Raw genomic sequence first — 17,975 nt, forward strand, 5'->3', positions numbered from 1 at the left:
GCTTTTTCCTGTATGTATTTTATGTAAAAACTAATAAATACATAGGCAATTCCATGTATTATTTCTGAACACATGCTCAAATACACACCCTCAGACTAGAAGGAAACAGACTAAAACCATGACATTGTTACCTTTAGAGAAGGGATTAAGAAGGAACTGGAAGCCAGGCCTGCTTTCTCTACAGTGTATTATTTCTGGCAATCAGTGATGCAGTGATGCTCATAACAGTTAATTTTCAGTGGTGGATGCCTGGGCCTTTGTCATGATATTATATATAGTCTCCTGTATTCAGGAGACTAAATTTTTCTAAAAAAAACTATATTAAAAGTTTCAAATCATCCTTTTAGCATTGAGGGCCTCCTTTTCTTATCGTGGGATTTTAGGCAAATCGTTATGAAGGTGGTAAGTACTTGCACCACGGTGGTCTTGAATCCTTATACCTCAATACTCATCTCAAGCCCTACCTCCTCTGTGAAAACCTCTCTCCCTTTCTTCTCCCTCCTCTGTGTCCAAGGGTGATATAGACATAGGTCCTCTGTGTTCTTCAAATCATGTGCACTTGAACCCTGAGCATGTTATTAAATGATAGATCTCACTGTGGAAATCCTAGCTAGTCTCTGTTAGTGACAAGTAGTGCATGCTCAGTATATATGATTAGTAGCCAGAGGAGATGCTTATAACAATAAGACAATAATGAAAGAATAAACAAGCAAAATAATACAAATAGGATAAGACTTCATAAAACAAGTCATCCTGTAACAACTCCCAAGGTTGTTGTTATTCTTTTGATGTCAATGAATAAATGTAATACTCCCAAATCCTTACTTAATCTTAGCCCATAATTTATATCCTTGAGATTTTTATGCACCACTAGTAGGATCTAGGGTCATCAATATGCTTTCATAGAGAGACACCCACATATATATTTAGGTGCTTTAAACCACGAACATCTCACATCTTTTTTTTTTTTTCTGGTTCGTAATTTGAGCTAAACCTACACTGATGTTATAAAATGACAGTTCATGCTTTGAAATTCATTTAACAAACATTTTTAACAAAGAATAAAGATTCTTTTTCAGCCAATGAATGAAATTAACCTAAATGGCACTGGGTGGTTGTCCGTGGTGATTGCTGGCACTCTGTCAGCTCTTGGAGGGTTTTGACATGTGAAGGACATGGGGTTTTAGTGCTTTCAGGGGATCTGGAAAATATATTTTTATTGTTCTTCTTCATGGATGGAGAAGCTTTACAAAGTTGTTTTATTTTTAAAGCGCTTGATGTTTTGAATGAGGGTCTTTTCTTCTGTGTTAACAAAGGGAAGGACACACCACAGCCTTGTTAGCCTGAAGCACGAGGAATGAAATCATAGGGAGGGCTGGGGAGATAAAAGACCCTGAGGATGGAGGCTTAAGAAGAAAGGGTGTGTGTTTCAGAAAGAACCGTGGTTTCCTATCTTCTGAGACAGCAGAAAACTATTTTGTTCTCTTCTTCTTAAAAAAAAAAACACTCTGTAGAAGTAATTTTTAAAGTAACTTATTTGTGCTTTGCTTGGATCTTAGAAGATTAAGGGCTGAATTTTCTCTCCTATTAATTTCTCTTGTAGTCATAGATTTTCCTGTTAAAGTCAATGGAGAGCATCCATGGCCAAACTTCATGTAAAAATTTTCAAGTCAGTATGCAGACATTGATATGTCCTGAGAGATACTTGACATTTTTGCATGGTAAGGGCACTCACAGCCTCAGTTATGTCAAACAGCAACCCTGGTGAGGGTAGTCATATAATGAAAGCTGACATCTCTTTCCCCAGATGAGCTTGATTTCTAAGATTCAGTATATCATCCACCTGTAAGGTTATGGTAAAAATCTATCCCCATGGTTGCTGATCCCCATGTAATTTTACAATTAGGCTTAGATTTCAGAATTGTTAAAATAAATCCTGACCTATTCGCTTCATCTAGATTTGTTTAGATCTAACACAACAATACTTTTTTTGCTCTCTGTAATTCAGAATGAGTTACTTAAATGAAGCATCATGAAGTTCAGAACATGTTTCAAGGTTGCCTCTGAGGCCTTACTTGGTAAACCAGGGCACAGATAAGCTGAGGCAAAATCAAGGCAGTTTGAAGTTTGGTGCACACTAATTTGGTAGAATTTCCCGGATTTTATTTATGACAACCTATTCTTTACACTAAGGTGGGGGTTACTAAGAAATTCATGTGTTTGGTTTTTTTTCTCCTTTTACATATATAGGCCCCATGTCTAAGCCTATACTGCTGGACATACAGTCATCAGTAAGTGGAGTATTTCCAAACCCAATTTTTAATTGGCAATTATAAAAAGGATGTGAGGTAGTGCTAAGTTTCATTGCAGATCTGAGCTTTTTCTGGTTGCCTTTATAAAAGTAAATGAGGGGTCCAGGGATTGCTTTTTACTTAGTAACTTTAGTTTTGAAATTTGCATTGTGAGAAACAAGTCATTCTTTTTGGCATGAATGATTGATGCAAGACAAACAAATAATAAAATCCAATATCAGACTTCTTGTTCCAGCTTCATCTACAGATGGTGGAAATTGTCCTAGGAGTAGAATGTTTTAATATGCAAACCACAGAACAAAATTTCTGCTGCTACTGGATCAGTGCTGTGCCACACACAACAAGGGCAATTTGTATCGTTAGTGTGTTCCACTAGTCTTATTTTATAAAAATAAAGTTAGTTATAACAAGGGTCAGAGCCTTGCCCGTGTTTCCATAGTTGTGAAGTGCATGTGGCCTGGCCTGCCCTGGGTCTGTCTGATGTTCAGTGGTTATACCCTCTCCTTGAGCCAGAGAGTGATTGAGGGATTTTATAACAAGGTGAATTTGGAGGTAGACATCACCTAAAGCCAAAATGATTTCATCTCCTGGAGCTGAAGGAATCCTTGGATGATGAGACAATGCATTAGCGTGCCCTTATTCCTTCCTCCAGAGCGCTTCTCAGTTTGGCATTTCTGTTTCTCTCTCATTATGTTCCTTTCATTGCCCTTTGTCTACATGAAGGCAGGAGACTTAATAGATTATTTCCATGTGTTCAAAGACTACCCAATGCCTGTTTTTTGTTTATTTGTTTTTATGTCAAATGTGATTGTGGACTTGTTGGTATGTTTTTTTTGTCATAACTATTCTCATTAACATACCTTAAAGCCTGGGAATTGTCATTTTAGTCAACCAAGTATTAAGTCTCAGCTGTGAGGCTTTTGTTCTAGAATCTTCCCATTTGGAAATCAGCAGAAACTATCAATCTATACTGATTTTAATTTTGTATTTGGTGTCCACCATTTGTTTGGGATGGCCAACATGGTGTGGGGGCAGATGGCAACTTTGGAGGCACCACACTGATAGGATTGGGTTCAACTCTCACTTTGCCACTTGAATACTATGGGGCTTTGAGCATATTACCATCTGAGTTCATTTTGTACATAGAAATATTGTAATACTTATGCCTGTCTCATTGAGTTATTGTAAGATTTAAATAACATAGCTTTGTAGTGTCTCCAGTAATGCTTGATGCACATTAGAAACTTGATATCTCTTAGAAATTCTCTCCCCAACTTATATACCTCCATATGCCCCCTCCCCATCTTCTTTACATGGAATTGGGCTCAGGGTTTGAGATAGGTTAGGAGAGGAAAATATACCTGGAATCTTTATTAATGATTTTATGGACTTCTCTGCTTAGAAAAGTTGCAGTTCTCTACATTCACAATCACTTTTATTCACCTTCCAAGTATTTCTTGAGTGATGCTCGTGTGTCAGGTGCTACATGGGCCTAGTTTTCAGGTCTGTATGCTCCTAAAACTAAGAGCTTCAGTAATATTTTCACAGTGCATTTTCAGGTTTTTTGTTTGTTTGTTTGCATAAAATTCTTACCAACTTGAAGAAGCTCTTCAGATAGGACCATATCCTGAATCTTATTTTTCCTTTGATAAATGTTCAATGTTCTCACTTCTAAAGTAACTTTCTATTTTCAGTCCTCTTAAACTCTTCCTAAACTCCTAAAGTCAATTATTAATCACAGAGTCTTGCTCAGTATCATTTGCTGCTCTGCCTTAATGGATCATGTTGGGCAAAAACATAATTGTAGGATATTCTATCTACACAAAATGTAATTTCAGTATTCCCATTGTAGAAGAGACTTATGAAAAGAACTTGTTATTTTGTGAGCAGAAAGTCTTGTGTTTAGGTACTGATACCACCGCTTGCTAGTTGGGCATTTTTGGACATTTTATCTAAATGTTCTAATCCTAAATATTCTCTTTGTGCTATATGTGATGAAGATTCTCATCTTGCTTTAAATGTCAGGAAGACTAGAAAGAGGTGTGTAAAGCATGAAGCACTGATCTTGTCATGATATAAATGTTCAGCACATAGAATCATTAAAAATAAAACTTCTTGATGGTTGTTCTGGTTTGAGTCTTAAATGTCCCCCACAGTTTATGTGTTAAAGGCTTAGTCCACAACTGATGGCATTAATGGGAAGTGATGAAAACGAGGAGCTAAGGTCTAGAGGAAGGAGGTGAGATTACTGGGGGTATGCCCTTGAGGGAGATATTGTTACTCTGGCCCTTCTTCCTCTTTCTCTCTCTTCCATGAGGTGAGCATCTTTCCTCTGCCTCACATTTCTGCCATGATGCTCTGCCATACTCACAAAAGCAACAGGTCAGTGTCCATAGACTGAAATCTCTGAAACTGTGTACCAAAAATAAATCTTTCTTCCTTTTAAGTTTTTTTGTCTTAGGTAAATCTTTTATCTCAGGTCAAAGAAATGGAGAGCTGGCTAGTACAGTTGTTTTTCTTCTATATACTTATTGTAGAACATTTAGAAGATAGTTAAACTAAGTGAATGAGAGAAAATGCAAACATAATCTCAAGACACAGAGATACCCAGTGGTACCATTTTACTGTGCAAATGTTCAATGTCCCACTGTTTCCCTGTCTTAGTCATTTTTTCCCTTTTCTCCCATCCTCCACATATCAAGTCCAACCATATGTAATTACTGTATTTGGCCATTTTTAACCTAAATTAGTGACAGTTTTATCTGGCTCATTCTAATACATTGCTAAAATTGAATATTTTCCATACAAATTTTAATCTACTTTGTACAATTATGATGTTGCAAACATTCTTCCAGTTCATTAAATATTCTTCTGAAATGAAATAGAACCAAAGTAACACCATTTTGTTCTGACCTAACTCCATTGTATGCTTACTTAAAATGTTTTCTTTTCAGTCTCCTGATAGCTGTATCTATGTTTACAGTACAGGAGGATCTTCCCTTGTCCCTGACTATGGCCCTGAAGTATAACAAAATGACTCTGAAATGTGTAATCAAAACATTCTCTTATGTAATCAAAATATTTGTCTGAACAGATATTTCTAACCTACATGTACCTCAATTGTTCTTATGGTTTTTGTCTTTATAAACTCTGTACTTCCCAAATTCAGGTACTGGGGAGTTTCTTTGAGGCACGAATCTGCTCCTAGCCTGGCATGCTCGTTAAAAGACCTTTTTTTTCCCTTGTAATTTGGCTCAATATGCATGGTGGTCAGTAACTCTTGTGCACTCTATAACACTTCTATAATATAACTTTTAATTGTGTAAAGTATTCTGTTGCACGATCATGTAATTTTTTCAAAGGCCCCCTCTTACTGGAAAATTAGGTTGCTTCCTGTTTGTTTTTTTGTTATTAACAGTGCTGAGATAAACATCCTTACAACTTTGGAGAGAGTAAAATATGGTAGCTTCATTCATAGACTCTGGAGACAATATGTCTGTATTCAATCTTTTATTATCTGTAAAACTTTGAGCAGGTCACCTGGTTCTTGATTTTTTTTTATTTTTATTTTTATCTGACACAGGGAAAACAATGGTACCTATTCCACGTAGGCCCCTGAGACTTATTTCATCTCAAGTGCTCAGAATAGAGTCTTTGAAAACACTTCAGTATTATTAATGAGTTAGATATTCAGCTATTATGAGTTGTTAGTGTCTTTACATATGTATATACTCATTTCTTTGAGAAAAATTCCCCGAAGAGGAATTGCTAGACAGAAGGCTTTCAAAATACTTTGCCAGAGTAAAGTATATAAAAGTCTCTAAAAAGGATGTGGTTATTTACTCTCCTGTAGTACTGTTTAAGAGTGCTGGTTTCTACATGGTGGGAAAGGTTAGCATTGTCACTGTATTGGTCTTGACATTATAATTATCCTACTCATGACTCAGGTTGCACAAATTTTCACAGTTTATCATCCTTGAAGTCAGAGAGCATCCAACCATCATTGTCAACCAGGTGACTTTCATGAAGTGTTTGTACAAAACTTTCTGTTGACAACTGCTAAGATCAAGAAAGAGTGTCAGTGTGTCTTAACATCTATGAAATTGAATTTCACTGGGAAGATATGAAACAGGCAAACATAAATAAAAATTGTGATCTAAGTACAAAATAAGTAAGGGAAAATATATTACATCTTAAATTGGATTTCAAAAATGTGCCTAAAGGATAGAGGTTGATGGACTATTTTTGGAACACTGGGAAGGATTGACAGAGGGAGAGGACAGGTCTACTATCTCTACTTAATACAGTTCTACTTCTTTCTTTTTGTTATGCATACAGGTATAAAAGATGATAATTATTGCAATTGCATACAAGTCCATGATGATATTCATGGACATTTTGGCTGTTACATGCATTATTTTCTCTGAGCGTAATGCCTTCAGCAGACCTCACCCCCTCACACCCCTACTTCCTTTATCTAAATATGGTACACTCAGCATTTAGGACTCCGCTTAGGCATCATTTTAGCTGAGAAGGCTTTCCTGATGCACCAACAGTGGTTAAGTATCATTGCTGTGTTTCCCATTGTGTCTCATCCATATCCTTCCCTGTGTAATAAAATACACAGTATTTTATTACTTAACAATGTAATGTCTGTTCCATTAAACTGAAAGCTTCTAGAGATGTAGTGTATCGTTGTCTGTTGAACCATAGGTGAAGCTCCTTATCTGGCACATTGCAGGTACTTAATAGATTTCAACTGAATAAATCTCAGCTCAGCCAATGAATGTGACCTGTGTTTTCTGGGGTCTTTGGAAGTTGCAGCCCTAAGGGTTCCAGTGTGAGTTCATTGTTTTGGCAGAATCCAATGCTTTACAATTTTTCACTAAGGGTTGGAGCATGGATTATGTAATTCTGATTCTACACAGTAGTTTAAAATTCCTTTTATTTCTGACCTATTATGAGAGCTTATTAGAGCAAGCTGTCTGTGCCTGTCTGAGACTCTCATTAAGTTGTCTCTAGAAACATCTGCATGAATCTGGGCATATTGCATCTGAGAGCCCATTTCCAGCTGTTAGCACAGTAAGAGCTGAAACCAGAAGCTGAAAATGAGTCATCATTCACTAGCATTTAGGCTCCTTTCAACTTAATGTGAAACAAAATTTTGTTCCTTTACTTCTTTTTCCCTTTAGGATCTTCCAGCTCTTTCCTTGTTATCTAAGTTTTTCTAGCTGTCTGAGAGTAACCAGCCAGTCACTTTCTCTTGTAGAGCAGAGAAGAAGATCCTGCCCCTTGAGATTAAAGTCTTAACAAAAAGATGTCAGATTGTTTGAATTTAGACTTTCTCTAAACTCTCTGTTCAAACATAGTGTGTGAACTTAGGATAATTGGCCAAATTCTGAACTAACATAAAGAGCAAATTCTGCTTCTTGTCTAGACAAAGTCAGCACACCCTGGAACTTTTAGGAATTAGGGAAGAAAGCTGGCTTTTTAAGCTGTAGACTGTGAAACTCACTGGAATACATTTAAGAATGAGTGTTTTGAAGTAGTTAACTACAACATCTGAAGAAAGGAAAGGAAGTCACAGAGATGCCTGAATCCAACCCAGGCTTCTGTGTCCTCCCTGCTCTACTTCCTGACTATTTGTCTGTAAACTTCTCTGGGTGGATTTTCACCCTCAGAATAGCTCATATTGATGTACAGTATTCACACTGTGAGGTCTGTGTATCAGTGGCTTTTCAGGAAAACACAGCCCAAAGCAGGGAAGCTGTCACTTCAAAGCATGCCAGAGTGCTTAGATATAGCCGAGAAATTAACCATGTCGGCGTGACAATATTTCTTTAAAAGGCCCCGACTCTTTTTTCTATGTTGATAATTATCAATTGCTGCTATAGACTCATTTCTATCATGAGGACATGTCTTAAGGAAGTGTGTGTGTGTGTGTGTGTGTGTGTGTGTGTAATCCTAAGAAAATAGAGCTGGAACTAGTCTCCATCTGACTGCTTTTCTGGGAAATTGTTTAATGGGACATAGAAAAGGGTCATGAAGCAGAGGAGAGACAAGTTCTGTCCCCTCACTGCTTCTTTCTACCACTCTGCTGTTATAAAACATGTTCTATAAAATGTGTGTGTCCAGAGCTCACTCTTATCATAATGCCACAGTGGAAAATAACTAGACTCAACTAATACAATTTTTTAAAGTGCTTTTGACATGATCTTGGTATTCTTACCAAGGTAATTTTATTGGCTAAAATTGTCTTTTATGTCAACCAACAAATTTTCCTTGAACATAGGGAGCAGTTGGGTACTAACTCAATATCTCAGGTTCTAAAACTTGGAATATGGGATATGAAACCCTTGGGAAGGGTTTAGCACAGAAGAATAGCAAAAAATAAACCTTTGGAAAATAAGTAGAAGTACTGGAGTAACAGTGTTTACTCTCAAAAAGAACAGGGTCAAGGTTACATTCATGTATCAGGAATAAGATCCTTTATGATACACACATTGGTGATCAACTGGGTCAACTCTATTGTGAGGAAGACAGGGGGAAAAGATTACATGATGGGATAATAGATTTGTCTTCATGGAAGGAAGAATTTCCCCCATACTCTTAAGGATTGATAAACCAGGAAATGGGTTATAAAAGACTATGGAATTTACTGTGGGGGACCTAATTTTTCCCTACTTGGGAAAGCTAAGAGGACCTAAAGGAACATACCGTGTAACTTTTTAAAATATATATATATTTTCCTTTAAGATCTCAGATTAAAAGTGTTACAATTTAAAAACCAAGTTCTGTTTCTCTATCCAGAGGCAATAAAAGAAACAACTGATATGAATGACAATGGGCTTAAAGCTCATTTGGAATTATTACCTAATCTTATTTAGTGAAAGAAGATTGTGAGTTCTTAGGTAATTGCTTTCTTGATCTGCTTTAGGTTCAATAATTCTCTCTCATTGTTTTAAATTGTGTTAAAGTGTGTTTATTAAAATACTAATGAGACCAAAGCCATACTGATTAAAAATAGAATTATTCATTTAAACCTTTTGATATTATGAAATCAAAGGTGTACTCTAGTATTGGAAGATGGATCCTGCAATTCTAAAGAGTTGTTTGCTGTGTACCTAGAGTTATTGTTTAAAAATAATAGTTCAGTCTAGATCTGTTGAAGTTACAAAATTTTTATGGAATGAAACGACTTTTTAAATCATAAAACAATTTATCCTAAGAGCTTTAGATAGGGTGCCTCTCTTCTAGTGATTTTCATAGCATCTAATTAATAAATAAATGCATGCTGGCTGGGCAATACATATTGAGTAGGTTTTGTTTATCAACTCCCTTTGTAATTTTTTAGAATATTTGCAACTGAGGTTTTCCCCCTTTCCCACTCCTCCTTTTGTGCTCATTGACTTTATCTTGCGGCCTGTGTCTTACCTATTTTTATTTTTATTTGCTCTCCATTTTCAGTTTCAGGTTTTTCCTAATTTTTTTAATAGGTCAGTACAATTAAAGACATTAGTCCATTATTTTTCTGTGTTTCTTTGGAAGGTAGCTGGTGTTACCCAATCACACACATGTTGACTGATACCTTGAAAGCAGATCTGCAGTTTCTTCCTTAAAGAAACCCAGAATGCAGCAGAGTCAGTCTGCTCCCCAGTAGCTGCCCTGGGTCCCTTCTCCTTCTTCACTGTCATCTTAAGGATTAGGCTCCCTCACTGATCTGAACTATTGCAGTTCTCCCTGCTCCATCTGTCTGCCTCTCATTGTTAGTCCCTTCCTGCCCTTTCTCCCATTTAGCAGGAAGCATATCTGTACCATCTCTCCATGTTTAAAATCCTTCATTACTGGTCCCTTGTATTCAAGATGCAGTCCACATCCCAATCTAACGTGTATAAAAGCCACCATCTGAGATCAATCCCAGATGCTTGGCCAGCCTGCTCTCGCTGCCACACCCCTAGCCTCCTCAGCTCATTCATTCATTACTCTAGCCACATCAAACTCCACGCTCTGGGTACAGGAAAAAGCCTGGGCAAAGAAGTGGTACTGGAAAATGAGATGATCCTTAAGCAATGGAGTATAAGATGTAGCCCAGTTGGTGCTAGGCATGTTTGTGCAACATTGCCATGAGTTGGTGTCGGGGCTCTGGTGCCCAGTTAAGGAATGGTGACAGGGTTAGCCAGTCATTCTCTCTAAGGAGAGGAAACTGTCTGCAGAGTTTGTCATGATCCACATCTGTACTCTGATACCCTCCTCTGTTTTTCTCCAACCTCAGCCTGTGATGGTGATCACTGGGGGCCTCACTGCAGCAGCCGGTGCCAGTGCAAAAATAAGGCTCTGTGCAACCCCATCACAGGGGCCTGCCACTGTGCTGCAGGATTCCGGGGCTGGCGCTGTGAGGACCGCTGCGAGCAGGGCACCTATGGTAACGATTGTCACCAGAAATGTCAGTGCCAGAATGGAGCTACCTGCGATCATGTCACAGGGGAATGCCGTTGCTCACCAGGATACACTGGAGCCTTGTAAGTGACACACTGCTGAGCAGTGTGGCAAAACCCACCCACTCTCTCCATTCCTGCTGTGCCACCATCATATTCCTTGTGCCTGGTTTCTCTTGCTGCCTGAATAGCTACTGACCAGTCTGGACTACGGGCCTGGATAAGGAGATAACCACTAGGTAATCCTGCTGTTTGGCTTTGAATGTCAGAGCTTAGTTAAAGTCCTAGGGCCAGCTTTCCAGCTTCCGTTTTGGTGAGGTGAAGGTAGTTAGAATGGCAATATTTGTGAGAGGTTGCAGCAGATTTGCATTTCTGCTCTGAATCTCTCATAGTTGCATTCACTGGTGACTGGTGACTGTTAGTGGTCCAGGTTGTTCTGCTCTTTGTGGCAATTAATTAGCTGGATAAAGCTGGGTGGATTTATTATCTTAGAAAAGAGGAAAGGAGGACTTTCTATTACAAATAGTTCATAATAAAAAGATTAACTTGGTTATTTAATACCCACGGAAATATGTTGCTTTGTGGATATAAAGATATATGTATCACATCCATGTAGAATAAATGCAAATACCTTAATTTTTTTCTGGAGAACATTGAAACAACTAGTTAACCTCCCATTACTTTCTTTATTTTGTGGGAAAGGCATTTTTAAGTTTGCTTCCATTAGCAAACAGAATAAGAGAATTTGCCATAAAAAAAGAAAAAAAAAGTGAGAGAGAAAAACCTTGTTTCCTTACTGAGAAAATTACACTTGTAAATCACCAAACCAAACACTTGGAAAAAATGCAGCTGATTAGGTAAATACTTCCTGCCAGCAGTGGCAATGTCTATGAAACAGGACTAAAGAAAAAAACTGCAATATCCTGGAGAGCCCTGATTTTCAGAAGAATGGACGATCAGCTCACACTATTTAATTGGTAACATTGCTTTTATGGATTTTCATGAAGGTCACAGTTGAATAGGGATGTGTGAAACTTGGAGTGGCTTCACAGGAGAGCAAAAAAGACAAAGGCTTGGAGAAGAAGGTCCTTATGACATAGGTTAAAAGAATGGACACTTGTCAGTCTGGAGAAGAGAAAATTGAATATTGATTATGAACAATATGTGCCCAAAGAGGGTGATATGCAAATATTTCTACAATCTTTGAGGTTAGAACAAACACACTAACAAAAGTAGACTTACCTGTAGTGCAAGTTCTTTGTAAGAGTTTTATGGACAGTTCCTGTCACCAATGTATGTTTGGCCATTTTACTTCCAGGTGCTCTCAGGTAGGACAGATTTCCCTCGAACTGAACAGGTTTCATTAGAAAGTACCCCCAAACAAGAGAAGGACTAGGTGGCCCCTCAAAGATATGTCAGCCAATATGATTAATGTTCTTGGAATTAATTAATGAATAATAATTGAATGGAGAAAGTTTGTAGGTTTTAGGGTCCTGGGTGCTGTTATATCTGTGAACCTGAGGATGATGTGGTTGGGTAAGTAATGGTGTCTTCTTTTATACTTTAATCCCTCAGCTGTGAAGATCTCTGTCCTCCTGGCAAACATGGCCCACAGTGTGAGCAGAGATGCCCCTGTCAAAATGGAGGAGTGTGCCATCACGTCACTGGAGAATGCTCTTGCCCTTCTGGCTGGATGGTGAGCTTCCTTTCAACCCCCGCACCACCCACCAAAGTCACCCGATCCAGGACATTCAAGCAAACACCCTGTGGAGGACATTAGTGCAAAAGAAAGTAGCAATGATGGTTAAAGGTTCCAGAATTGAAATTACTTATTAATTTAAAAATTCAAATCCTTTAGTCCAGAGAAGGCAGAAGGTAATTTAGTCCTAGACTTGAAGCACATTAAGGATCCTTAGGGAAAAAAATAGCAGCCATCTGTCCTGTATTTCCCCTAAGGATAAAAAGGAGACAAATACCTGGTCTCACACACGATAGCAAGAGCTGAAAAACACTGGAGTTATTTAATAGTCATTTCCATAATTAGGTTTGTGGATTGTGTTGTTCTTTGAGAATATTATTCTAAATGTTATGTGAAAAAGTATTACATAATTTGGTTATGTAAGTCTGGAGACACCCAACGGTAAAGCAAGTGTACCTCCAGATACCAAGTACTGTAAAACTTCTCAGGGCCTTTGGTGTAATAATACAGGGGGAAGCTATGCTTCACGACACTTCCCAAACTTTGACCATGACCCTGTTTTCACATAGCAATTCACAGGCTTAGTGCTAGGTGGAAGACACAACACTAGAACATTGCCAATTAGACTCATCTGAGATCTGAAATTACATTTGTTCTCATCTCCATGGGGTGCTTTGTGCATATACCTGCTCAAAGGCAGAAGTATGAATGACCAATGTATGTTTCCTTCATTAATCATTGAGTAAAAAGAGCACTTTGCTTCCCTATCATTGACAAGGGTCCCAGAAGCTTGCAAAGATCTTTGTTCTTGCAAAGTTCTCAAGTGACTTCTTAATTGCCAGATCCACTGAGGACTCTTCTGTTCCCACCCTGCTTCACTTCTCAGAGCTTTGACTCGTGGATCACACGTCTTCCTTCCTTAACCTTTTCACCCTCCCCTTCCTACTTCTCTTACTAATGATCTCTTAGTTCCCCCTTCTTTTATATACCACTTATTTACAGCATTTCCTAGATTTCAGTCTTATCTTTCTTCTCTTACTGTGAACCCTCTCCAAAAATCTCATATAGACCCAAAACTTTAAAAATTAGATACTGATTTCCCCAAATCTTGATCTCCCTGCCCTGAGCCCAGATGTGTATTTGTCACTCTCGTGTTAGACACCTGAGGCTTGATAATTGGAAATTTTCTTTATTGTGGGCATAGAACAGAGAACTGGCAGTCTACTCCCAAGGAACGTCTTGGAGAGTTCAAAATGTCAAGACCACGGGGGCAAGTATACATGGCTATCAGACCCCAGGTAGGGTCAGAAATGGTGAATAGGCCAGACCAAGTCTGATTCTAGAAGCTCAGGGTAGAGAAACTTCATAAGGAAATGAGTCAGAATAAAGGGGGCTTTCACTGAGAGCCTGAGGATGAGGTTAAGAGGGGAGCCCCTGGAGGAGTATGGGGCTCATTCCAGCCGGCCCTGCAAAGTTAATGAAAATAAACTCAAACTGGTCATGTGCCCATGAAGGCTTCCTTAAGGCTACTCCACCTCTAAATTTTTTTTTAAATCTGAGTGAAACCCACCACTTTTTTCTCAGTTGTCCAAGGTAGAAATGCTAGATTATCTTTGGCTCCTTCTATTCTTTCATCTCCTGTATTTGGCCTTTTGCCAACACTGGTTCTTGGCAAGGGAAGGATTTTGCTGGAGCGTCAGTGTCCCAAGAGCTCTGTGGATAAGAAACTGCAGGCATTCTGCTCCTAGGACTTTTGTGTAAATACTGTTTGTGGGGTTGCTTCATCTTGAAGAAGAGAAAATTGAATATTGATTATGAACAACATATGCACAAAGGGCGCAATATTCAAGTGTTTCTACATTTGGAGCTTTTTCTTTTCAGCTGGGGTGGTCTTGATGTGGGATAGTGGTAACCATAACCTTGCATTGTGTCCCACAGGTGAACAGGTGGGCCCTCTCTCAGGGTCCCCTCCAGCCTGCCCTCCACCACTTCCTCTAGGCTCTGGGCTGCCTCCCTTAACAACTTTCTTTGAACTCCTCTGTGTGTGGCTGGGCTTCCAACTTTATACTTTATTTGTTCTATCATTTTAGGTATCTTTCAAAGGTAAGCACATAACTCCTATTATCCCTACATACACATATATTTCAACTAATAAAAATAATGTCCCCCTTAAAGCTGCTGGCTCACATTAGTCCTTATTCATAAACAAGATTTCAACATCATCCCTGGAGCTTATGTAGAACCATGATGGGTAGTGAGGATTAGGCCCGAGTGAGGATTTACACCAGCACACCCGCTCACAGTGTGCAGACCCTCCACCCTCGGCATGGTCCTTCAGTCATGTTTCCACCTTACACTAAGTATAGTGTGCTGTGTTAGAATAGAAGGATTAGAATGATTTTTACACCTGTTTGTGAACTAATTGGGGATTGTGAACTTTTCTTTGATTTTCGGTGCTTAGCACTATGCCCAGCACATAGATGATTCTCAGTTAAGCACTAATTTGAATCATCTCTCAAAGGATTTTTCGGTTCCAAGTGTCTGTAGGAGAACTTTCCCTGTTTGTAGATAGCTAGAAACCACCAGAGGAGACTTAATTAGCACACCAACTGCCTTTGTGGGTAGCCAGTAGTTAGAGGAAATGTATTTTCTTATGCTATCCAGAATAAACATTTACAAAACCATCTGGTGTTTGCTAGGCTCCAATTTCAGAGTGTTCACAGTCTGCCTTTTTTTTTTTTTTTTTTTTTAAGAGAAAGAGAGAGGACAAAGCAGCTTCTGACCATTAAAACCATTGAAAAATCCCTGTTATGGGGGATATGATATTAACTCTCATTATAACTCCAATAAATACTCTCACCAGCTATAACCCCAGGAAATTAGGAGCTACAAGACCAAGTTATGTAGCTAAGTGGAGTATAAATATTAGAGTATTTCTGTGACTTCTCAGTATAGTATCTTACTCATATCCAAACAGATTTGGAATAAATACAAGGATTGTACTTGACAAGATGGATATTCTCTAGGGTAAGGAGAAATGTCCAATTTACTTTCTCAATTTTTCTTCCTGGGAATAAGCTTTCCTATTGATCTTGGCTCAGAAGTACCCATTGAACCTACTGAAAATAAAAGCTTTTTTCTTCTGAAATAAATGCCAAGGTTCATTCCTGTGCAAGTATTTCTTATGCCATGTGGCTGTTAATTCAGGTACATAAAATTTCAGACTTATGTTTTGTTAGATTTTAAGAAATACAGCCAGTGAGGATGTGTATTTTCTCTGGAACATATGGTAAAACATTTGGATATTCCATTTGCACCAGATGTTGCCTTTTATGTAACGGATGCTCAATAAGTATTGTTGACTTATTGTGCATGTAAGACACAAGGAAGAACACTTAGGAGGATTTATAAATTCCTTAGGTTGTCAAAATAATTTGACGTAACTTTATCTGAGGCTTCAGTTTTAAATATGGATTTTTCTTAGGATTACTATTCTGCTGTCTTACAATGTACCTTGAGATTTAAGCTTACCAAGTAAACAAGCCCACTTAAAATTCCTAACATTTATGAGATGATGATCAGTTTATGTGTTTTAATATTCTTGCAGCCCGGTTCCTATCTCCTTCCTTCCCATTCTGTTTCTTCTCTTTCCTTCTCCCTCCTTCCATCCTTCTCTGGCTGGAAGCCCATTTAATTTTCCAAGTCTCTTTGAATACAGGGCACAGTGTGTGGTCAGCCTTGCCCTGAGGGTCGCTTTGGAAAGAACTGCTCCCAAGAATGTCAGTGCCACAACGGAGGGACATGTGATGCTGCCACAGGCCAATGTCATTGCAGTCCAGGATACACAGGGGAACGGTAAGGAACACTCTTGTATTTCTCCAACTATTCATAATGGCATGGAGGAAAAGTTTGGAGTGTCTGGGAAGCATCTTCAGAACCATATGTCTATAACTGTTACATAAGATTCCAGAAGCATCTGTTGAGTATTCATGTGTTTGAAAGATTTTATCCTAATTCAACATGCAGAAACTGAATCACAGTTAATGAACTGAAGATAATGGAGAAGTTGGGCTTGGTGGCTCGTGACTGTAATCCCAGTGACTCAGGAGGCTGAGGGAGGATGATCACAAGTTTGAGGTCAACCTCATCAACTTAGGGGGGACCCTGTTTCAAAATTAAAAGTAAAAAGTTGCTCAGTGGTAAAGCACCCCTGGGATCAATCTCTAGTACAAGACAAAACAAAATAACAATAACAATGAAACCCGGAGAGAAATATCATGGAGAAAGGAGAGAGAGAGAGAGAGAGAGAGAGAGAGAGATCATAAAATATCAGCTATTCAGAACTCAAGATGAATGTGTTGTTCTGAAAAATTGAGCGTTTAGGATGCCATTTACATTTTAAGTATTTTTGGATCAATTGATTTAAAAATGGGATGTATACTTAGGTACCTTTAAAAAGCATAAAGTTTACCTTCCTAAGATATACCATTCTGGTAAGAATATTAGTCATCATACTATGTGATACCATGTGGTGGTGATAGAGTAAGACCCCTGGGACTCCAGGGTTCTCTGACCCACATGAAATAGGAGCAAGGGCTAGCTCAGGTGTTTCTTGCACCATGGTTTGTCATTTCCTGTGTAGGGTTTTGCTCACCCTACTTCTGATTTGCTCTTGATCTGTTTTATCCTGGAAGACTGGGAACTCAAGCTTATCGGATATGTATGTAAATTGGAGAAAAGACTCGACAGACAGAAGGGTATAATGATTAAGAACAAAAGGTTTTGGAACCTGGGTTTAGGCCAGTGTGTCCTTGGAAATGATTCTATCTGTAATGTTCAAGTCGTAATCATACTTTACCCTAAGGGTATCATAAGAATGAAATTAGAAGTTAGTACATTAAAGCCTTCAGGCCTCAGGACAGTCCTGCAGTTGATACATACAGTTGTTGTTATAATTAAATTATGTCTGTGAACTGTATAAAATTAGCTGTCACGGGTTTTGTGATGCCTGTGAATTAAAAATCTCTTTTGCCTCTCTCCACCCTCTTTTTTTCTAACATTCTATTTTATGACTTTTTTAATAAGTAGGATTTATTTGTTTTTTTCCCTTCCCACATACACTCTGAAATTTCTGATTAAATATATTTCTAAGAACTGTATAATTTTTAAAAATTCCAATTCAGTTTTTAATTAAATATTTCTAGATAAAGAAAAACACTTGTGAAAGTTTACTTTATAATTTAGTCACCCTGCCAAACTTCTAAATTAATTTTAATGTTATTAAAACACTAAAATTATTTAGTTGTACAATTCGGTCATCTGCAGATTAAGTTGGCCTTTTTCAATATTTATAGTGATTCATTTCATTTTCTGGAATTATTGCATGAATTTGAGCCTCTGAATTAGCATTGACAAATCAGGGTCAACTTGGGAATTCTCATCTTCTTCCTAATTTTACTGGAAATGGCTTCGGTGTAATTGCATGTTTGCTATTGGTTGTTAGTAAATTGTCTTCTTTGTGCTTACATA

General features: G+C 38.2%; 1 protein-coding gene across 1 annotated transcript in view; it reads left to right on the forward strand.

Moving 5' to 3' along the window:
• The window catches only part of Megf10 (multiple EGF like domains 10), a 116,458-nt gene that overhangs the window by 49,100 nt on the left and 49,383 nt on the right, over positions 1 to 17,975 (forward strand). Inside the window, exons 5-7 of the mRNA XM_027949340.2 lie at positions 10,585 to 10,831; positions 12,323 to 12,443; positions 16,165 to 16,301. Coding sequence (XP_027805141.2) covers positions 10,585 to 10,831; positions 12,323 to 12,443; positions 16,165 to 16,301 — 505 coding nt within the window. The remainder of the gene's footprint in view (positions 1 to 10,584; positions 10,832 to 12,322; positions 12,444 to 16,164; positions 16,302 to 17,975) is intronic.

The sequence above is a fragment of the Marmota flaviventris genome, chromosome 5 (assembly GCF_047511675.1).
Source record: "Marmota flaviventris isolate mMarFla1 chromosome 5, mMarFla1.hap1, whole genome shotgun sequence".
Lineage (NCBI taxonomy): Eukaryota > Metazoa > Chordata > Mammalia > Rodentia > Sciuridae > Marmota > Marmota flaviventris.